Raw genomic sequence first — 23,675 nt, forward strand, 5'->3', positions numbered from 1 at the left:
GAGGGTAGAAAAGAGAAAAGCTCCCACTACATTTTCTAAGAAGAACAGTGCCTTAAATAAATCACTGTTAATAGTTTAGAAATCTAACTTAATTTAAAAATAATTTAGTTCTGAAATGTATGTATTTTGCATTTACATTAAGAGTGTGTTAAGTTTAAAAAGGCACAAACAACATGTTTCTCCAGGAGAGCAGAGAGCTCGGACCAAGAAAGCAGAGAAATGCAACATCCCTTTGAAATAGAAATGAGGCCATTATACGCCTGTAGTCAAATGATCATCTTTCGGGGGGGCGGGGGGGGTGCAGACGTTCACATCCTGTCTATTTAATGTTGTGTGAACTATGAGTCTAGTGTTCTAATGTTTGCTCACGACAATTTCCTGTTCCTGTCCCAACTGCACAAACATTAGTATTTGTTCCTCTATTACTGTGCTCACACAAACGCTGTATTTTATGGCACTCAAATTAGGTAGGAAAAAAAAACACATTGCCCTCACTATGCATCCTAATTTAATACTGCAATCGTCTGCGTCAGTATTTACCCTGTCAAAAATGTGTAAATATAACAGGCACTTCATTCTTCCATAATGCTTGCATTTGCGAAAAGACATCTGAGTTTGAGACTCCTCCTCTGGGTGTGTATGGTCCCCAATGGCAAATAAAAATACAGTTATTGCATCCAAAATATAATCAAGAAATCCCAGTGGAAACATTTAGCAAAAATGACAGTACTCATAACCAGAAAAAGATTTCAGTGATGCTAACTCGCCTGCCCAGAGAAACAGACAGAAATGTTTCTAAAGTGGTACTTAATTTAACTTGAACTCCAGTGAAGCCATAGAACCAACCATAGAAGAGTTGATCATGGTGTTTGTCCTCTTAACAGCAGAAAATAAAACTATGAAGACGCTCTGGAACTGCCTGCTGGCACCGCAACGTAGCTGCTAGCACCTTCTACAATTCTCTGAAGTTGTTATGAGTAATTCATTGACCACAGAGCAGGATCAAAACAAACCGTAGACTGACCAGTCCATGTTGTGTCCACTCTGCGTCCTATAACACTGACAGCTCCACTTCCTCACACAGTAGAGGCTCCACCTCTGGGACGCTGAGTAGTGAGCTACTTTTAGCAGAGTTGCTCTTCCTGTACATGATGAACTGGGCAGTCACCTGACTCGGTTAAGGCTCACACAGAAACATACAGCTTACAATTATTGTATAATTGGTCGTCTGATATGTACAATAAGTTACACCTATAGCAAGAAAAGACAATATTAAACACCATTAACAAACTCAAATAACATGCAGAATGTTATATATATTTACTTTGCGCCTGGATATGGATCCAAGTAAACGTTTAGGATGTTTAACAAATATTCAACGCTCATAGCAGATTCAAGTTCTCACATGCAGGTATTATCAGAAGACTTTGTACAGTCGACTTGAGGCTGGATTTGCGATTTAAAGGATACAAAGAAGTCTAGTATGAGGACTCCCAGGCTGCCAATGAGCCAGGCCAGATGTTTGATGATGAATGCCTGTTTGGAACCCCTCAGTGCAGGCAGGACCACGATGACGCTCAACCCATATGTACCATTGCCCATCATGGCCAGGGCAAACAACAGGTAAGAGGTGCCTTCTGTAGACTGTCGCTGGGACTAGAATGGATAGTTTACAGTATTTCATTAATAGCACTGGAGTACATATGTGAAAACCCACAGTCAGAGAAAAGGGAAAACAACTAACAGATAACGACAACCATGACAAGATTAAAGGATAAGTTACAAGGCTGGTGTTATTTAATCTTTTTTTGTTGCTATCAACAAATCCCCTGAAGGAATGATAACCAACAATGAATTCATTCTACTAACAAGTACTGTACTGTCTGTGGCTTCTTTCCATTATAAGTGACCAGGAATGAAAGCATCCAATATTGTGAAACCAAAGAAACATTTGAACCTTGATTGAATAATGGAGTTTTATACTCTGTTGTGGCTGAAGTGTTTGCCATGCTGAAGGTAATCATAAATAACAGTTTTATTGCTATTATTTATTTTATTGTAGTAACTTTGCAACTACAATATGGTGAAAATGTTTTGGGCTTTTGGCTGAAAAAACATGCACATTTGAACACGCAAGAATTTCAACGAGGGAAAATCCGACTTAAACTATTTACAATAGCAAGGGAGTATGTGTTTGTGTGAATGTGTGTTTGTGCCCAGAAGTTTCTCTGGCACTGGCAGCACACTGAGACGATCCCCTCTGGTGATTAATAACTGCAGTCGAGCCAGGATGTCTCTCCAGCACAACAGCATCATTGTCTTCAAAGTCTGGTTCTCATTTTGACACACACACTGTATACACAAACCCCTCATCAAACACAGTCCCCGTTTATGACTAACGGACATATAATAAGTACAGTTTTCCACGGACCCCCCGGGATCAGACCCTGGAGACGCTGTCCAAGATCTCCCGTCAGGATGGTACTGCTCACATGCAAACCACGTTACAGTGAGAAAAACAGGACTCCACATTTCAACTGAATCACACCAACACATTGTCACTTACATTTTTATAGAGCTGTGGGAAACGGGAGCAGAGGTAGAAGATAGACGCCAGGTATCCACATATATAGCCCGTGATTTCCACTGATTTAGAGGTAGTTGGACTCTGGCAAAGATGAGGACACAGAGAGAGGTGAAAGGGTCAAAATATTGCAACTACACAAGACGTCATGTACGGAAATACATACAGTGCACTGCACACAATCTACCTACCTGGGTGTCTAAAGATGTACTATTGTCTATGATGAGTTTTGGTAGAGCCAGGAGAACTAACGTAGCAGCGCCACACCACATGAAGCACAGCCACTTCAACACAGGGCTTTCTAGAGCGCTCACACACACACACACACACAAAAAAAACACAAAATAGAAAGAAATGACAGTGAAGACATGCACACAAGCAAATAATCCTCCAAAATCAAATCCAGCTCTTTGCATTAGCTAAGATTCAGCTGACACTCCAACACATAGTGTCTATAACTACTGTTTCACACTAGACAAGTGCAACAGACAAGACCAGTTAATATGAGGAGTGGAATCAACATAATCCCAGTATATCTTGTAAAGTTGACAGTGTCTTACAGCCGACAAGCCCTAACTTTCACTTTTTCATGTCATGCAATTCAACTTGAACAAAAAAGGAAAAGAAATCCTTCCTTCCTCATAGTTATGCTTTTCATTAATCTGCAGGGTCATGACATGGTTGACTCACACAGCACAGGCATCGCTTGCCAGCTCGGTTTTAACTCAAGAGCAGAGATAATTGTCAGGGCTTACTTCTGCTGGAGCTGTTCTTGATCTTATAGTAGAGAAACTGGGAGATGAGGATCAGGTCTGTGAAGATGTAGAACACCACTGTGACTACCTGATGGAGGGACATGGAAAGAAGAAATTCACAATTTAGTTATAAAATTAGATTTTCGCAACTTAACTCATAACATTTGTTGGTTATGAGTAGATGAGTTCAACGTGTTTTGTGGTTCCATCTATGGAGACAGCACTATGAGAACAAGCTGTACATGATTGTGACTGGTAATACTGTTGATGCCGGAGCCATTCTCAATTCAACAATGTCTGAGTACAGCTTGTCTGAAATGTAATAACTCACCAATTTCAGGGACAAGAAAAGCAAACTGCTGGAGTTCAGAATACAGACATACACACTCGAATGTCTCATCAGCTAAAAATGAGACAGGCAAGGCAAGGAGTGGGTGTGTGTGTGTGTGTGTGTGTGTGTGTTTACCTGAATGGGCAGCTGGCTGGTGAGGTAGCAGCCTGCAAAGCTGGTCAGGTCTCCACTGAAGAGGAAGAAAAGAAAGCCAAAAGACATGGCCTCCTCCACTTTACCGTTCCGATAGGCCTCATAGACCTGCCTAGATAGATACATACATAGAAAGATAAAACACCTGGATAAGGTGAATTTCATAACCACAAATCACTGTTCAGCCAGATGACTGAGAACTGAGTTCCACCTCAAGATGTAACACTTCATTAAGACTGGTAAACATCATAATGGTTATACTACTTACGGCAAAGTGGACAGTAGAAAACAGAACATGGATATGAGTCCTATCACCACGCTGCAGTATTCCCACACGTTATCCACACACTCCTCCAGCAGGTACAGGATCCACGGCGTCCCGTTGACGCACACTGGCCGGCTCGGCGCCGGAGCCGTCCAGTTGGCGGCCGCCACGTCCACACTCTTCCCGGGGAAGCGCGCGGTGGCCATGGCGAGATTCTGGCTCTGTCCGCAGGGGCTGCTGGGTCTGTCCTCCTCCTCCTGATGCTGCTGCTGCTGCTAGCGCTGCTTCCAAAGTGTAAGTAGATGTGTGTTTATTCTGGCAGCAAAACCCAAACGTGATGAGAGCAGGTCTGACACACCGACCTACCTCATAAAACAGATGTGTGAAGACTTGTTCTGTCATTTGACGAGTCTGCAAGAGGAAAATAAATCAAACACAGGCACTGTCAAGTACAAATGAAAACTGCATCAGGTACTAAACAAGTGAGAAGTGTTACAGCTGCTTTCGATGTAATCCCAAATTAGTAACTACGCCTATGTTTCGGGAAGTCCTTCCATATTTGTGATGTTTGCTTAACTAGGACACTCTTTTTATTCCAAAATAAATACCGGCGGGCTAACTCTCAGCTTCATTTGCATTAGCTTTAGACACTGTCATTGTTTGGGCACATTTGCATTGATTTGAGGATGAGATGCTAACAAAGATGGCTAAAATTAGCTTCCGCTAACAGCTCACCTGACAAAATGGACTCGGTACAAACTGCTGATTGTTTGTGGGTCTTTGTAAACTTTCCCCACATCCTCACACGTTTCTGTAAACGATGTGTATGACCTTTAAAGCACATTACAGATTAGCTCCTAATGTTGTCGTCCATCTCTGGTCCACAAGTGTCAAGGCAACCCGAATGACATCACAACATCCTGTGAGGATTTTCAAAATAATATCTTTACAGCTGTACTTCTAAAATACTGTTTAGCAAATTGATGACAAGGAACATAATCTCATGATTAGTTTGTAATAAATAATGTTTTATTATATGTTTCATTTACACATAGGCCTACATATACACACATTTACTGCACAGATAGGATGCGATTCCATGCAGTTGCATCTATAATGTAAAATATGTTGGATGTATGGTATTTGGGTATTGCACTGGCCTGTATGGATGTAAAAGACAATAGAACATTTAGGTTTTCATCAGGAAATGCCTGGAGCCATTATTGAATATGGTAACCTTTTTTTCTTTTTTTTCTACCAGTTTTATTCACTTTAGTCTGATATTTCGACATTTCAATATAGGGTTTCATTTGCTAATGTCTGCCAGCCTCACACCAGTAGCCCCCTTAATGATGACAAATATTTGCGCTTTTATTTTGAAGGCCTGTGCAATTTATATTACGTGGAGCCCCGGAAGCTGCACACATATTGTCCAGCTTCACTTCCGATGGATGATGCCTGGGGAAATACCACCACCCACAGATCACATGGACCGATCATAAATGCAATCTTAATGGTGCAAAATTAATAAATGAATAAAATGAATTCAGGCCAATAAACACTCAGCTAGGTTTCTAGGCTACACCACAAACCATGGTGAAAAATCATCATCATCTCCTCTCTGGGAGAGCCCTCATATTTTTTTATTAGGTTTTTGTATTATTGTAATTTATTTTAACAACGGATACTACTGCTACTACTATCACTACTACTACTGATGACAATATTTTTTACATTAAATGTAACAGGGCCATTATCTTTTCCTCTGAGCCCCATATAAATATAATTGCAGCCAGTGGTCTCATTATGGCACTCAAGCAAACATTAAAGAGTATGTCTGAGTTGGGAGAAGGGATTAGGAATAACTTTGGTTTGGAATGCAGCCATGAAGTCATTAGGCCTCATCTATCACTCTCTCTCTCTCTCTCTCTCTCTCTCTCTCAATCCCCTCTGTGGTACTATGCTGCCTTTAAGAGCCCCTAGTAAACTCCCAGAATAATGAGATCATGATTTCAAGTGTTAGTTGGCAAAAACAAGAGCAGAATTCACCCTGTAACAAAAGGTTTGATTTACTTTAGAAGTCAGTTAACATCAATCTCCTGCCATGGAAGAGTTACAGAAACTGAAAACACGTGAATGATGCTTGGATTCCTATGTCAGAGATCAGTTAAATGTTTCATAAAGGACAATAATACCAACCAAAAGCTTGATCAAAACAGATAAAATGTGTCACTGATGTATGATGGGTTGTAGGGTTTCCATGCAACCTAAATAATCCAAAACAGTTAAGTGGAGAGTGAATTGATGCTGACTTTGAATGTAGTCCTATTTACAGGTTTATTTATAAACTATAGCTTCACTCTTAATACAATCCTTACGACTAAAAGTACGTCACCTAATTTGCAGTGACACCTGATGAATTGGTACTCAGTATGTAACCAGCAGAGAAAAAGCCAGTATGTAAAGCCAAATGTCATCGTGCGTTTATATTTCCTGATTGTACGTGAAGGCAGCACCCCAACCTGTCCCTCCCTCCATCCACCTGTTGCGCCCTGCGCTTTGGTCGGCCGCACGATGGCGCGCTATCCAATGATGGCCGGATGGAGGCTGAATATAAGGCTTGCTCTGTGGGGGAACTTGAAGCTGTGCAGGGGTAATATGTGTTGCTATGTGCCGCTGTGGACCGAGGTTTGGAGGTAGGACGAAGCTCCACATTCAGCGTCCGTACGTCCTCGTCCCGCACGGAGCAGGTAAGCCGTCCGACGCTGTAGGTGTTAGGAATTGAATCAGGTTTTGTGTGTTTTTTTTTTTTTTCTTGTTGCACGGCATTGTGTCATTGTAGAGGCAGGCAGACACGCGTTGCCGGGCGAAATGCATGAATGCCACCCACATTCCTTGATGTCGGGAAAGTTGACTGGATGAGGTGAAATCGGCGGTCAAAGCACCGCTGTCCCCCAGTCTGTCCTGATCGTGCATCAGATACCTTTTACTTCGGAAATGTAAACAGGAATAAACAGGGGAGCGCGCAGGTGTTCTCGTGCGCTGTTGCCATAAGCACTGCGTGTAATACAGCGTTAAATACTTGTTAATTATTGCATATGCTGACAGTGTATTCACAGGCTGCACATGTTGCCCTTATGGAAAATAAAATAGTTTAAGTGTTAAGGTACAGTACAGACACACATGGCGCATTATAGTGAATATTTGTAGGTTTAGCTGGAAAGGTTTGGTATCCCGGACTAGTTATTTTACACCTGCTTTACTTCCATGTAGCAACCCCCCCCCCCCCCCCCCCCCCGCTTTCCCCCTCTCGGTGTTTCGGTGTAAATACAGAGGAATGTGCTCTGAGAGCTTGAAAGGCAAGTTCAGTCGCATTACTCACATTTAGTCTGTGCATTTCTTCCAAATCTACTGTTGCTCCACTTGCGTGTGAATACTTAGAGGCGGCTGGGGGGGGGGGGGGGGGGGTGACTCCTCAAGGTCACAGACTTCTGAGACAGACAGATGTTGATGTCCCAGCAAGGAAGGACATTAACGGGATTGTCCTGAACTTGAACTATTATATTGTTTTTATGCATTACTTCTATAAAAAACAGATATTAGGCCTACATAGTGAAATGAATTTACTGTAGGCTATTTATAAAACTGTTGTCAACTTCATTCAAATCGAATGAATAGCCTGCCATCCATTCATTCATTCATCTTTTCATTCATTTTCCATTCCTGCCAAATCCAGCATGTCTAGGTGGCCAGTTTATCACAGGGCAGGACACTTATATTCATTTACTCGTCTCTCTCCAGACTGTGAAGACCTAAATCAGATTGCATTTTATTGTGTCACTTAGAGCATATACTCATGTGCTTCACACTGGATTACAAGAGTTGTTTTCACATACTGGAGGACACTCAGTTTTTAAGGCTGAACTGGGTTTATGTGGCGTTATCTGTCGGCATCTTTGCATTTCCTCACGCTGATGGCATTTAGGCGATTTTCAGCTATCAAGAAAAGGAAGTTTGGTATATTTTTAGGAAACAGCTTGACGTATTAGGACAATGTTTTTCCATGATATGTAACTAGCAAGTAAAAGCTGTAATTCATTATAGGTTGAATCACCTATTCAACACACTTACTCACTCAGGAAGCAGGAAGTCTAAATAATGATAAGATTTCTAAACTTAGAAACATATTAAACATGTATGGAGGATCTTTGAAAGCAGCTCACTATTAAGAATGTGGTCCTAACATTTTATGCACTGAATTTATTCCTTTAAGCCCGCACTCCTGGGTCAGACCCGTACGCCGAAACCAGAACATGCTTCCGTTCAACTCTCAGGCCGAGACTCTTGAGTTTGGGCTGCGGAAGTCAGCGGGGAGTAATGAATAATGAATGGTTTAGAGAATGTGTGTGAATGCTAGTTGGCTGAGTGTGGCGGTAATGCACTATTTGAACCAGCTCTTCTCCTCTCTGCTGTGGAAATCCTCTCAGCAGTTGTGAGTCTCACAGGGCAGCAGAGCCAAAACTTGAGAGCAAAGAGGAACCCCCCCCCCTTTCCACACTTTAGGTCGGATTCACTGTCATTTGACACAGTTATGCCTGCAGAGACTCATACTCACACACGCACATCCACACGTTTGAACACTTTCTTCTTTCTTTTTTGTTATGATTTATATTTTCCTGTCTGGGACTCAAATTAGTTTCACCTTGGAATCCAGCGCGGTGGGTCCCAGAAGATATTTTTGTGTGACCGATCTGGGTTAAAGCTGAACGTTTGAGCAGTGTATGTGATGATACTGCTGTTAAATAAAAAAAATTTTGTTCTTAAGGATAAGCCAAAGGGGATGGGAGCATTACAGAGTGACATAGGTAACTTTTATCCACTTTAAATTATGCCTGATTCTCATACTGCAGCATTTCAGTAATAGCACTACTTAATAAGAGAGCTGGAAGGATTCATCGATTAGTCCATCAACAGGATAAAAGGCCACACATGAACAGCAGATATCAGTCCATGTGTGTGTGTGACCCATTTCTAACTTATCTCTTCTCGCTACTCGCCACATATCTGCTCTGTCTGCATTAGGCAGCGTGACATCCTTAAGTGCCACATTAAGTGTTCCTGTGGTCTGGTCTTGGTTTCTCTTATCAGGTCCACAGTGACCGCTCTCAAGAGAGAAAGTCAGATATTCACTCCCATGCTTTCCCCTCATGCTCAGCCTCAGTTTTCTCTCTCTGTCTCTCCATATCCGCCATTCTGTCTTTCTTTATCTCTCAGCGGCTTCGGTGTGTTTTACAGTAGCTATTTTCTCCAGCTCCTGTCATACTGTAATTCCCAATCGTCGCTCCACAGTTGCATAACTGCAGGGCATAAATAATGGAGAACACACAGACACACACGCATATATAATACAATACACTCCTACAGTATGTTCCTATAAGCCAAACCTCGGGGGTCTATCTTTCAAGAAGTCTTAGCTGAGTTCTCTGAGGCAGTGTGGACCTATTTCCAAAGAAGTCTTCAGGGTATCTCTTCTTTGTGACTTATTCGTCTTACTTATTCATGAAATTCATGGCATCAGTTACATAACTGATTGGCCCAGTTATAGGGAATAACTGCCAGCGTAACCAGCCTTTATTCATACCATTAATATGGACAATGGATTTCTGCTCTAGCTGACAGGAAGACATTTGAGGACCAAAGCATGAGGTATCACAGTATGGCATATTTTGACTGTTCGATGTCTGGAGGAGGCCTTTTGGCATAAAAGATGAATACCTTTTAATCGTTGTCAGAACACAGATACTCATTTTGGGACAGGATAGTGGACTGATGCTTAGCAGGTTTTTCAAGGAGTCCAGGTACAGTTTGTGTGTACTCAGGAAGGTCCGATTAAACAACCAGATAATCGATCAGATTAGAGCTGAAACGATTAGTCGATGGACAGAAAGATAATCTGCAACAATTTCAGCTTTACGAATTTGTGACGAGCAATTTTCACCATTTTTTCACATTTTATACCCATTCAAAAATGAATCGATGAATTGAAAAAAAAACAACTGGCAGTTTAATCGATAATGAAGTTAATCATCAGTTGCTACCCTTGATCAGATCACATGAGCCTGTACATGTTTATGTCTCACTGTGGCTATTTAAGAAGTAAGTTATGATGAGCCCTTTTAATTCATTTATTCATAAGGAGATAAAGTAGAAGCCACAAGGTAAATTTTAAGTAAGTTTTACTGCACACACTGGCTCACATTTTTTTAATTAACTAAGGAGGCCTCATTTCTCAGGATACCCTCCAACTCACCCAGCAACACGTGCCACAACACACTCCAGCATGTCGTTCTGCATCTCATGAAGAAAGTTTACTTTATTGACATTTTTAAAGGCACGCTTGATTGCACATTATCAGAAATGAAAAAAGCGAACACTGATGTGCTATTACAAAGTAACATATGCCATCTTTAGAGTGTAGTTACGGTGACAAAAGAGCAAAACTCCAAACCTTGTAGCCACAATAAGAGCAAACATAACCAGTGAGTCCAGAGGATGTCTTTTCAAAGGGTTCATGACTGCAGAATGACGGCCAGTTGCGCATATTTATCTTTGTCTTAATGGTGTGAGACGAGGAACTTCAAACAGTTTTTTGAAAAGCAGCTTTCCAACAGGGTTCATGCTGCCTCTACTCCAAACTCCCTCATTCTTCTTCCCCCCACTCTCAAATCCACATAATCATTATATGCATAAATGAAGACTGACAGAAAGAAAGAAAGAAAGGGAGGAGGGCAAGATGAGAAAAATATTTCTTCCACATTCTGCTTCTTAATTCATCCTCAGTCAGATGTGAAGCAGTAATGTAAAGAAAACAGTGGAATGCAGGATTTCTTTCTTTTATAGTCTCTCCCTCTTGTCTCTCCCTTTCACCCAGCTCCTTTCTAAAGTATTTGTATGAGTGTGAGTGTGTGTGTGTGTGTGTGTGTGTGTGTGTGTGTGTGAGATGTCTTGCAGGCCGAGCAGGTGCACATTACACAGAAGGATAGGGCCGACTGAGCAGAGAGAGGGAGAGACGGGGGAGGGAGGGGTGGTCTGTCTTATGGGTGATACAAAGAGCCAGTGTTTTCTCTCTCTCTCTATCTGAGTGTTGAGTGAAGACCGTAGTGGCAGTGGTGGAGGAAAGAGAGAGAGGCCCGTCAGTCACATTGTCCTCACAGCACGCACCCCCTGTCACCCCTCACCCAGTGGCCCACTCTCAGCTCTCCTGCAACATGTGGGTGCCTGCGAAAGCTTTACATTCAACTGAATTTCATTGGAAGGATTTACGTCGTATTTGCAGAAGTACGACAGACAACATGCCGACAAGACGGAAACTCAAATATGCTGTTCAGCTCATTGTGAAGCATTTATATTAAAGTATGTATCATAAAATACAGGTTAAATAAAGCCACTGCAACTGTGTGTGTGTGTGTGTGTGTGTGTGTGTGTGTGCGCGTGAGTGTGTTTAAAGGCTGCATTCCTGCGCTTGCTGAGCCGTAGCTGGGTGATTAATAGTAACTAGCTGATTGTTTAAGAACTGAAATTCCTCAGGCCCATTTTTTCCTCTGCTTTTACACACACACACGCACGCACGCACACACACACACACACACACACACACACACACTGGCGCTCAGTCACTCAGGCGGGCTGTGACATTGTGAGAGCAGGAAGTTATACAGTAAATAAACACAACAGTTCACTAGTGAGGAGAGAGAGGGTGGCATGTGCTGTATGTGCTAGTGTGTGTGTGTGTGTGTGTGTGTGTGTGTGTGTGTGTGAGAGAGGGTTTTGGGAGGCATTCAGGTAGAATAATGGAAGCTCAGTATGCAAGTTGTCTGCAGGTTACACAGGGAATTCAGGACAGCGAAACATTATCCACCTCTGGCTTTCTCTCTCTGGTTCTCTGTCTCTGCCTCTCTCTCTCACTCTGAGTGTGTCCAACTGTCAGTCGTCCTCTTCTCCTGGTGTTTATATTTCTCTGTTGTCTCTCTCTGATCCTCTCCACCCCCTGCCTCTTTATCTTATTTCTTTCTTTTTATTTTTCCTGGTAAATACATATTGTTTGTCTCCTTTAGAAACACATCTCTGTATACTACGATATAGTTCAGCAGCACCACAAACTACATCCTCCAAAATGATCCTACAGTTGAATCAACACCTCTTTAAAACACTTTCATCAAAAACTGAACGTTATAACCTTCATGAGGGGGTTGTTGTATCAGACTGCATCAGTTATAGCTAGGTGTACCTAATAAACTGGCAACTGAGATTATAGGTAATGTTGTGTCATAAAGCTCAAGAATATATATAGATATACAGTATATGTACAAAACCTGCTGCAGGTAATTGGTGACTGATATCCCTCCAACACACACAGAAATAGCTCACATTGTTGCTGTGTGTGTGTGTGTGTGTGTGTGTGTGTGAATGATAAATCTCTTTGCTTGTTTATGGTTGTTTTGGTCCCAGCAGCTTGGCTTGGACCAATAAGAATTCCTGATGCGGTGTCCTGACAATGGGCGGGTTTCCATGGCCGTCGCCGGCTTGGCAGGAGAGATAACAGTCTCCTGAAGTGCTCCACTTTGTGCCATCCTTTTTGGTCTAGCTTGGGCTCGCTCCAATGTGACTTTCAGAGAAATGGTGTGAGGACGAGATGACGTCTGATTGTGGAGGGAAGCGGGTGCAGGGAGCAGACAATGACACAGATACATACGCTTAGCTGCTTATCCTCTGAAAGGAGGCGGCAGACAAGCTGGGTGGCTGCTTTGAACAGTGTGTGTGTTTCCTACTTGAAAAATATTTCTATAAAGGCATAGCAGCATGCAGTGTGTGTGTGTGTGTGTGTATGTGTGTAGGTTTTTATGTGGTTGGACAGACATGCTTGTCATTGTGTGAAACCAGAGATATCACACACTTTTAGGAAGAAGCATACATGAATTGTGCATGCATGTGTGTGTGCGTGTGCGTGTGTGTGTGAAACTCCCCTCTGCCTTTCCGCTGCCCCTCATAGTGTTAATGTTTTAATGTTTAATTGAGGTTCACAGAAACAGCAATAATGATTAACATAGTGCTTTGGCCCCATTCATAATACTTTATAGCAGAGAACTGTTTATTCTCATTGAACCATTAGATTAATTTCTGTAATTATGAACCATTTTGTTGTATTGTAATAAATACTTAAAACATATTAAGAATGACATGGATCATATGTTTAATTTGAACCCACCACAATGTATAATACGCACTGGACTAAACAATATAACTTCACCCACAGATGGTCACCAAAAATTTCACTGAGTTTGCAGAGTTCAAGCAAACACCTCTGGGACACTGTAGTCACACATTCTCAGAGTACATGCATGCTGTGTGTGTGTGTGTGTGTGTGTGTGTGTGTGTGTGTGTGTGTGTGTGTGTGTGTGTGTGTGTGTGTGTGTGTGCATTTTTGGAGGTCTGTATGATTTTGTAGCACACATGTCACACATTAACTTGTACTTGCTTTCCTGTTGAAAACAGGAGAGAAAAAGATTTTAAAAATGAAGACGGATGGACGAGGGAGGAGGACAGTAGAGGAGTGCTTGAGCAGATATTTTTAAGATACTTCTAACGTTGTTGTTGAATGTCATTGTTACGTGAAGCCAGCAATGGTTTGATATTTTGGGATATATGCTTATTGGCTTTCTTGCTGGGGGTTAGATGAGAAGATTGATACCACTCTCATGTTTGTTGTTGTTTGATGTTTGCATTACATAGTTGGTTAGCTTAGCTTAGCATAAAGAGTGGAAACAGATGGAAACAGCTAGCCTAGCTTTGTTCGAAGGTAACAAAATTCTCCTGAAGCTCTTTAATTAACACATTATATCTCATGTGTACAATCATCGGTACACAGACCGACATAAAATAGCAAGTCGTGGTTTTACCAGGGGCTATGTGCTGGACTATTTCTTGGCAGGGAGCAGTGACTTACTGAGGTCTCCCCTGCTTGTCTGGGAACATCACAGTTACAACAAGATTCCCACAAGTTTCTGTGACCAGCCACGGTGCTGGTAGGTGGATTCTGTTACACTTGGAGAGAGCCAGGCTAGCTGTGTCCAGTCTGTATGCTAAGCTAAGCTAACCACCTGCTGATGGTAGCTTCATATTAAACAGACAGATATGAGAGTGGCGTCAATCCTCTGATTTGCATCCACTTCTGTTACTTTGTTTTTGTTTGTCTAAGTTGTCCAAGTCTGTTTCTTGAGACCAAATCAAATCCCTAATTAAATCTCTGAAGCTTCTCTTACTGACTCAAAATGTGTTTTCTCCGTCTCCGCTGCTCAATCTATTCCTTGCCAGAATATTATTTTGTATACAAAATGAATATACCAGCATTTAGTTCTCTTTAGTTAATTTAATCTTCCTCCCCCTCTCCTCCCCCTCTCTGTCCTTCAGGACTCTGCTGTAGAAAGACTGCCTTCTCCAGAATATGCCTGGTCTCCATGGTAACTGGCCTCAGGCAGACCCAGAAAAACATTGGGCCAAACTCGTCCACTCTTGTCCAACCTACCTGATCCTGGACTGTACTGAAGAGGATTTTAACAAACATTCACACAGTTAATAGTTCTTAAAATATTAGTTATCTTCTCTGTCACTCCGTGTAGTTATTTTACCCATTCGAGTGCATTCACGGGACCCAGAATGCCTAAAATAGTGTCTGAAAGTTTAAACTGATGTCATTTTAGAAGGTATTACTTTGTGCTCTTTTGGGATCCCAATGCCGAGGACTCTGTATACTCTCTAAATAATCCCCTAAAACCAAGAGGAAAACGTTATTCAGAGGTGTGCTGTCCTTGATCATTGTGTCAGGGATGTATTCATTTTCAATTAAGGGATCTTAAACTCGGTAGCACCAGTCCCAAACTGGCCTGAAAGGAGTCCTAAACCAGGACCAGGATGCACCAGCTGTTCAGCCAGGTGCTGGGGCAGAGGGATCTGTCCAGAGCGGGGGATCTGTTTTCTCTGGAGGACACAGAGATCGAAGACTGTCTGTCTCAGGCTCTGGACCAGATCAAGGCCATCTCCTGCTCACAGGTCAGTGGGCAGAACAAACACACTTAGATGATATTTATCCAAAACATTACAGGGCAAATGTCAGTGTAATTCATTATTTATGATCTTATCCATAATTCATCTTTTTGTCCTTCATGCATCATTATATCCATAATTTTGCATCATCTTACTGTCTGCTGGCTGACAGGACTATTTGACCAATGACAATGACCAGGCTGTGGTGGAGATTTGCATAACACGCATCACCACGGCCATAAGGGAGACGAGCTCCATCGAGCAGCACAGCACAGCGCTGGTGGGGCTGTGGGAGTCGTGTCTGGAACATAACCTCACCCCGCAAGGTGAAAACACAGAGGACACACCGCATGCCAAGATAGCCTCCGACATCACCAGCTGTATCCTGCAGGTACACGCACGCACGCAGTCTAGACAATGTTGTGTAGAGCTGCCAGTGTGGCACAAATTTGATTGATAAAACAGCCAATGTATAATGTGATACTTAAGTACTAAATTTGCTATGCAGGATTTTGGTCTGTATGATAAAAAGATTTGATCAACAACCACTAATGAAAAATGACACTCTAAACTTAAGTGTTTCAACCCTTTTAGCCTGCTCAGTGTCTACTTGTGACAAGAGGTGTAGTGGTGCATATAAGCGGATACACCCAGGGGCATTTACCATATACTAGTCTGGAAACTACCTGTGTATTACTGATGCTACGTGAAACAACTTCAACAACCTCTGAGCTAGCAGCCTTCTTGCTGAAAAGGGCAAGTTTTGATAAAGATTTGGATCATCGGTGGTCCAGTGAGCTCCTCCAGAGCTGAAATATAGGTAGGCGTCACCTCTAGGACACCAATGATCAAGTTATGTTTGGTTAACACTAAAAGTTGTATCACATAGTCTACATATGTTACTGTTTACTATTTTATGTGGCGTTTTCTTTTGCTGGAATTTAACCATTTTGATACCAGGGCTCGCCTCCCCACGTGCAAATGTTCCACCAAAACAAGTTCCCCCTACTCTCCCACTATTTTGCAATGACACCGTCGCTGCATGCTGGGCTTAGCGCCACCCATTGATGATTGTGATTGGTTTAAAGAAAAACAAACAAGCCAGAGCCAGAACGATGATGGGTTGAGCCAGGTCTGGCTATGCGAGACTAACCATATACCTACCTAAGAATAGCCACACAGATATGTTTCAGTGCACATCTTGCAGAACAAGGCTGCAGGCAGACTTTCATGTAACCTGTGGTGTTGACTCCCGTGGGATATGAAATGAGGCTGAGTACAGTTAATTTATACAGTTAGTAGCACACAACACACAACTACAAACATGAAATGAACATACCAAGGCACATTATTAAACTTTGTCAACAAATGTCTGTCTACCTCCTCTAAAACCTCTCAGTTTGTTTTATCTATAAAACCGTCCAGTATCTCATAGGAAAAAAAGCAATGATTAGGGAAATGTTATTAAAAAACACTAAATTTAAGTCCTCTTTTCTGTCCCATCAATTATCTTGTGACCCCCAAAAATACTGGCAATGCATTTTGTTTTTCTTGGTCCATTTTATGGTTTGGTGGTATTTTTTACTTAATAATGCACAAAAAAGGCAAATCATAAGCTACAATTTTTCAACTATCTAAGACGGTAAACATCAGGTTAAAAGGCATTCTGGGTATTCTCATGTAGAGGTAGACGGTTAAGGGAAAGTGGGTACACAAGTATGAATGATAACATCCATCATGCAACATGGTGGATTTCTGCTTTAAGAGCAAATATACTTTATGTAATCACTGCCGAGGGTCTTTAAAATGTAAATGTGAATCTTTCCAACTTTCCCCATCGGACCTCCACAGCTAAAAGGCTTAAAGCAGACGGACTCTCTCCCTCCCTCCATTTCCTGTGGGAATGGGAATGTGCTTAATACCATCATAATGAGACTGATTCTTGAGGAAAGGCACTTACAAACACTAAAAGTTCTGACAGCTCCGACAGCAGCTCCAGGCTCTGATGTCCAAACTCCAACAGTTATCAGGGGAGCACTTCTCTCTCTGTCTCTCTCTCAATCTGCTTCTCTCTTGATTTCATTCTACCTATTTCCCCCCGTCCCACTTGTTCTTTCTTACCCTTTTTTTATCTATCTTTGTCTCATCTCTGATCTCTTTACTGTCTTCGTCTGCCTGTCATTTTGAATTAACAGATGCACAAACACCCTTCTTACCCTTCCTCTGAAACTCCCACAGAGAGGAGAGAAATGAGCAACAGACTACAGGAAGAAGGGTTTTCATTTACACACTGCTTGTACGCAAAACACACACACACGTATATGCCCACAGATTTCTGGTTTATGATGGCATCTTCAGTGTTTTTTTAATATACAGTCTGCTTGATCTGTGCTGTGCCTGACATTAGATGAAAGAGAAGGAGACGGACAGATAAATAAAAACATAAGGTACAGATGTACTGTATGTTTAGATTAAAATCAGGGCTCGACAAATGAATGTAATATAATGCAGAATGATAGATAGATAGTTTGATGGATCATCTTGATTGGTGGAATAATCACGTTTTTGTGGATGCATTGTCTGCACTGCCATCATGTGGCAGAATAGAGGTGCGACAGCCAGAGAGAGAGAGAAAGCCTGAAACTCTCTAGAACATCCGCAGTAAACATCAGGTTGAAGTAGAAGGTTGAGTCTGAAAGTGGGTAAACAGTATGAATTACAACGTTCAGGGCAGATTTATGACAAAGGAGCAAATATAATATATGTAATCAAAGCAGAGAGTCTTAGAAATGTAAATCTAAATATTTCCCCATCAGACTTCCACAGTTAAAATGCTTAAAAGCAGAGGGACTCTCTCTCTTCCAGGATAGGATAGTAGCCTGGGGGCCTGGATCTGCAGCAGTCTCCTTTGACTGCCTCTTTTCCTCCATCTTTCTCTGTCTCTCTCACAAACACATGTGCATGTACAAGCAGGCTTGGTATCAGTGTGTCCTGTTGAGGGTGCTAGTGTGTTTCAAATCCCCTTCCTCATTCTTCCTTCTGTAAGTGTTCACAGGGACAAACTTCTGCATGTGTCTGCCTCACATACAACAACACTGCCCTCAACACTTGAAACAACATGGTAAATATGAGTTATTTAAGTTTTAGTCATCCTGGCACTCATTGTGCTGCTTGAGGAAACTAGCTGCTCCTGTTTGTCTGAGATGACTAAAAATCAATTTGTTGCATAGCTCACAGCAGTGAAGATATTGTATAGGTCACACTGTCTGGTGTATTGAGTGTTAACATCACACTGTCAGTGCCTCCACAGATCAGGCACCTGTGCTTCTGGGTGACTGTAGATCATAAAGGCCGCCTCTGTACGAGCAGGACGTTCCTCTCCTCTATGGTCACTATGCAAACCCAGGACCAGAGAGAGATCTCTATCAAACAGATTCCTGCTTCTGTCAGTGCCAGTCTGTGAATGCAGTCGCTCTGTTCTGTATTATTGTCGGGCCTCCATTATCCTCATTTTGCAAAATACCCTCTGTCTGTGCAAGTGTATTGCATCTGAACATTTCTTTTTGGTAATAACAATAGTGGTAATAAAAGTGTGGAGCAATACTGGGACTGCAGTGTGTGGGCTTAAAGGACCGTATGTCTTACCACAAATCACCTTATGAATTATTTACAAATTTTGTATATCTTTGTCCCTTTAACTGCAGAAAATAGTTACTGTTAATATGAAAAGGTGTTTGGCTGAATGTCCTGAATAAATGCCCCTGTGTTTCCTTCCTTTCCCTGAAAGTATGACTATTGCTGTCTCCTCATCCTCCTCTCTCCCTTTGTCCCCTCCAGAACTACAGTTGTCCTTCGGTCATGGTGCTGGCCGTCCCGGTAGCGGTGCGGTTCCTGCAGAGAGGGAACAGGGAGCTGAGCAGGAACATGTCCAGTTATCTCTCTCTGGCTGCTATAGCCAAGGCTGATCTGCTGGCTGAACACACACAGGCCATAACCCTCAGTGTGCTCGGAGGTAGGACACACATACACATGTGCATACACAAAACAAGGATGAATATTTCCATGCTACTGATACTGTACGCACATATTAACATACATGCACACAAATGCATCTGCATAAACGTATTTTAATTTTGAAATTTTGATTTAAGTTGTCTCCTGTGTTCTTTTCCCCTTTCAAATCTGATACTATGCATTGCAATTCCTCTTCTCTCCTTAGTTTCTGCTGCCCCACATCGATACAGATCTTCTTACACACTGATACGGATACGTGTGTGTGTGTGTGTGTGTGTGTGTGTGTGTGTGTGTGTGTGTGTGTGTGGGCGTGTGCCCTTTGAGTCACAGAAGGAGCTTTGCAGGGAAGCTCTGCTTATGAATGAATATTGAAAGGATTCTCTAACAAAGCCATCATAGGCTTTATTGTATTTATTTAGTTGTCAATGGTTGACATGTGGGTTTGGCTTCCAGAAACAGCACTTGCATGCTCTTACTGTGAGGGCTGTTAGTAGACCTGCAACAATGGGATCAGCTGGTTTACTGGAGTGGAAAAATGGATTACTGTTGTAATCAGCAGTTGTAGTAGCAAACCACAGTCTTATCCTATCATGAGCCATAGTGAATATTGTTGTAATGATTGCCAGCTCATTGAGGAAAATGATGATGGTAAATAACAGCTGTTACAAATCACCATTTTCCTGATGGCTCTTTTGATGCAGCAGGGATATTCATACGTAAGAAGTAGTTATTGTGGGGAGAAGAGGGTAATTGTTGTTTTGTCTTGTGCAGTCTTGTTTTTGTCTGTGTGTGTGCTACATAAAAAATTTACTTTTTGACCAAAACATATAAAACAGGTCCATTGCTTTCATTGACTTGCCAAACTGCTGTATACATTTTTGTTCCATCTTGTGCACATGTGTTGTTCTGTTCATGAGCTGATGCAACTTTACCGCTTATCTCATGAACATAGATATAGCAATTCACACAGCTAACCATTTGTGTATTGGAGCCCACAAGGAATTAAATTCCAAACAACGGAAGAAAAACAAATGTTGTTTTCCATTGACCAAATATTGTGAATCTAGCTTCAGTGTGTGAGGAAGTGCACGTATCCTCTAAAAGCAGAACTAATGTGCTCTGAAAATCCTCCAGGAGTTCAACATGAAATTGTCCTCAGGCATTGATCTGATCAGTACTTTCAACAAATTCCCATCTTAACAGCTAAGGTCAGAGACGGGAGCCGAGCTGACCTCTGGTCAGTGGTTAAAGACAGCTACTCCCTGAAACCTTTTTTTCTGCCCTTTTAACCCTTTTTTTCAACACAGACGTTTTTCCAGATCATTAGTGTGGAATAGGTGTCTAAAGGGTCGTAGTTAGCACTGCCTGATGGAGATCTGTTTACCCCTCAGGCTTCACACACACACACGCTCCATTAATAAGGTAACACGAGGAGGTTTCCGTGGCAAAGGTTCCGTTAATGAAGTTTACATTCTCTAGAAATAACCTGGTTTTGAGGCTCTGTGTGCATTTACATGTGCAGGTTTACATGTTTTTCTCTGTGAATCATTCTGCACTTTTGGCAACAAGCTGAACTAACACCTCACACACACACACACACACACACACACACACACACACTAGCACGTGGTGCTAATCACCTCACGCAGAACCAGAGTGAGGCGCCCACCACGGTGATGCTCCGACCAAGAACATTTTCTGCCAGCAGCTCAGCACATGAAACAGCTTAGCTCTCTGCTGTCTGATTCATTTTACAAGTGAAGTTTTGCCAGGGTTTGGGCTTAGAGCGTCAAATAGTTGGAAGACACTTTGCACCTTTGGTTCATAAAACTGTGGGTGAAAATAGAGATAGCAAGTGGTCCCTGCCAATGGGAAAAGAGAAATCAGGTGTTTTTCTGATGAGAGAGGCTATATGAGACTGAAAAGACTAGAGAGGATTTCATTTGGATACAGTCTTTAAAACAAGTGCCAGCACCTCTAATTGCTGCTAAATGTTCACTCTAAAGAAAGAAACTCCACAACTTCTCTTCAGAAATACAAAGTCATCAAATCAGCTCATGTTATCTCTTTTAAGGTGCATCTAGGTGTTTTTTGTGTGGAGAATATTGCTCCTATGAAGGTAAGCAGTGAAGTTTTTGACCACTAGTAGCTATGGAGCAATGTTTTTTCAAGTAGGTCCATGTTTTGGTTGTATTATGCTCGCGCATGAAAGCAAGCGCGCAGGTGGCGCGTCACATGCGGCGTTGTGCTGATCAATTTGTAATGCGCGAAGAAGAGTAGCGCACAACGGCAAGGAAGAATAAGACTGCATGGATGTAAATAATGCACTATTTAAAATATTGAAAAAATATTTCAGTCAATCAAGTTTGTTTGTCACATGTCATCACATAACGTACAATCACAGTGAAATGTAAAAGAAATTGAAATATATTGTTTGACCTCAAGGATGCACACAATGCATTTTGGACATTGAATGTAAACATATTTGTTTTTGTTTACCAGGAAACTCCACAGGACACCTTTATGAAATTAGTAATTAAAAAGGATTCTTTTTAGGAGCATGTTTGCTTAATTCACAAGCAATTACACTACACAAAGGTCAAGATGGCAGCGAATAATAAACCTAACTCCATGCATCAAATGCATTTTTTTTTTTGTTTTCTATCATTTTCTGCCAGTTGGCTCCTAAGGCATTACCTTGTAAGGGCTCAGGGACACACTTTCCTTTCCTTCCCTTTTCTTTTTCCCCTTCTGAGTAATGTAATACCTATATAGTTAACATTTTGGTTAACATGTTTAGCTGTACGGTTTCTTTCTGGGTGCTGCTTTAACCGCTAAAGTACAAAATAACAACTTTAAGTGTTGCATGTTTGTACAGCTGGCCCTCTGTGACACATCTTTATGCACTCGGTGTTACGCCAAAGTCAAACTCAGTTCATTTCATAGTTCGTTTGTATCAGTGTGTCACTTCTATGTGTTTCATTTGAACATTTACAGAGTTTAGTCCACATACACGTATCATATTCCTGATCGTCAGCTGCTCAGAGGAGTCATAATGTTTGTTTCAAAACCTTGACCCTGAAATTTCTTTCCAAAAGGTTTATGACACCCCCAAAGTCATTACATAATATCACACAATGGGACACTCTTGACTTGACAGTGATGAACTGATGGTGGGCCTTATTAAAGCTGGAATATAATACACACACACACTCACACAGTGGAAAGTGAACATGGCTTGCTTCAGGGCTTTACTATAGCGAGTTCAGATTTATGTTTCCTTGGGCAGTTTTTAACGCAGCCAAGACATTTTCACATTTTACCCCCTACTGCAACCCACTGCTAGTGTGCTGTGAACATTTCAACCTCATGTTGCCTTTTTAAGAACCCTCTGCTTCTCTCCCGCCCCTCTGAAGCCTCAATGTAAACACAACACAATGTAAACACAAGCCTACAAACATACATAAGCATGCCAAACTGTGCACACACACACACACACACGTAGCTCGTAGAGGCAAACAGATGACCTCTTCTTTTTTCAGCCCTCTATTCAGGAAGTGAGCTGATGTAATGGGGTTTGGGTGATGTTGATGATGGGTTGGTTACAAGAGCTAGCAGGATGGATGGACTGTGCATATGTGTGTGTGTGTGTGTGTGTGTGTGTGTGTGTGTGTGTGTGTGTGTGTGTGTGTGTGTGTGTTTTTGTACTGTGAGTTTGTTACTGAAGGTTGCCACATACAGGTTTTCACTCATTTTCTCCATTCTTCTGTGTTCTCTGGAAGGCCATGTGTTGGCACATGAATCGGCTGCATTTTGCACTTTGTTGTATTTCTATCATGTGTCTGTCAGGTCAGTATACAGCGAGCTGTACATGTGTATGTGTTTACTAGTTACAGGAAGCCAGCAGCAGGATACAGAACTGAGGTTTTATGGCCTGCTGTAGTAAGCCACCAGGAGTCAACAGGACTCAGTCATCAAGAGATGACACACACACACACACACACACACACACACACACACACACTTACAACAGTACCGCACACAGAAACATATGGCATTGCTTTGGCCCCATAGGGATTTTAGAGCCAAGATCTCCTTCCTTCCCTTAGTAAAACCCGATCTTAAGTTTGGAATGTGTCATCTGTCAAAGTTGTATGTCTTATATGTCTCCCCTGCTGCCAAACACATGCAGTTACTGTACTTGGACTTGTATGTTTAAGAGAAGGCAGAGTGAGGGAAGTTTGGGTTCGATGGGAGTCAGTGTGAAAGGTGACGTTTCCATTTCGTAACAGGTCACAGTTACAGAAACGGTTGGAGACGTAGCTGCAGGACAAACCTGTTATGTTTCACTAATGGGCCCGTAGCAGGATGTGCCACAGCAAACTGTAAGCATATGTGAGCAGCAAAAGAACTTGCACCTGGGCGGAGAACGTTTTCTAGCATGTAGAGAAGCCTATATGTCACGTTTTCTCC

The 23,675-nt window shown here is 42.0% G+C and overlaps 2 protein-coding genes across 4 annotated transcripts in view; one reads left to right on the forward strand and one right to left on the reverse strand.

The window, feature by feature from the left end:
* Window positions 1–1,051: 1,051 nt before the first annotated feature.
* LOC139285919 (lysosomal amino acid transporter 1 homolog) lies at window positions 1,052–4,309 on the reverse strand. Its single transcript, XM_070906610.1, has 7 exons — window positions 4,092–4,309; window positions 3,806–3,935; window positions 3,340–3,427; window positions 2,776–2,885; window positions 2,567–2,668; window positions 1,471–1,656; window positions 1,052–1,168 (listed from the first exon to the last, which is right to left on the reverse strand). The coding sequence occupies exons 1-7, from the start codon at window positions 4,292–4,294 to the stop codon at window positions 1,052–1,054; spliced, it is 936 nt and encodes a 311-aa protein (XP_070762711.1). The 5' UTR covers window positions 4,295–4,309.
* Window positions 4,310–15,056: 10,747 nt separating this feature from the next.
* veph1 (ventricular zone expressed PH domain-containing 1) overlaps window positions 15,057–23,675 on the forward strand; it is a 63,204-nt gene continuing 54,585 nt past the window's right edge. For all 3 annotated transcript variants that reach the window (XM_070906367.1, XM_070906369.1, XM_070906368.1), the window contains exons 1-3: window positions 15,057–15,194; window positions 15,361–15,579; window positions 19,026–19,200. In XM_070906367.1, the coding sequence (XP_070762468.1) occupies window positions 15,057–15,194; window positions 15,361–15,579; window positions 19,026–19,200 (532 nt within the window). The remainder of the gene's footprint in view (window positions 15,195–15,360; window positions 15,580–19,025; window positions 19,201–23,675) is intronic.

This window comes from Enoplosus armatus, chromosome 5, assembly GCF_043641665.1.
Source record: "Enoplosus armatus isolate fEnoArm2 chromosome 5, fEnoArm2.hap1, whole genome shotgun sequence".
NCBI lineage: Eukaryota > Metazoa > Chordata > Actinopteri > Centrarchiformes > Enoplosidae > Enoplosus > Enoplosus armatus.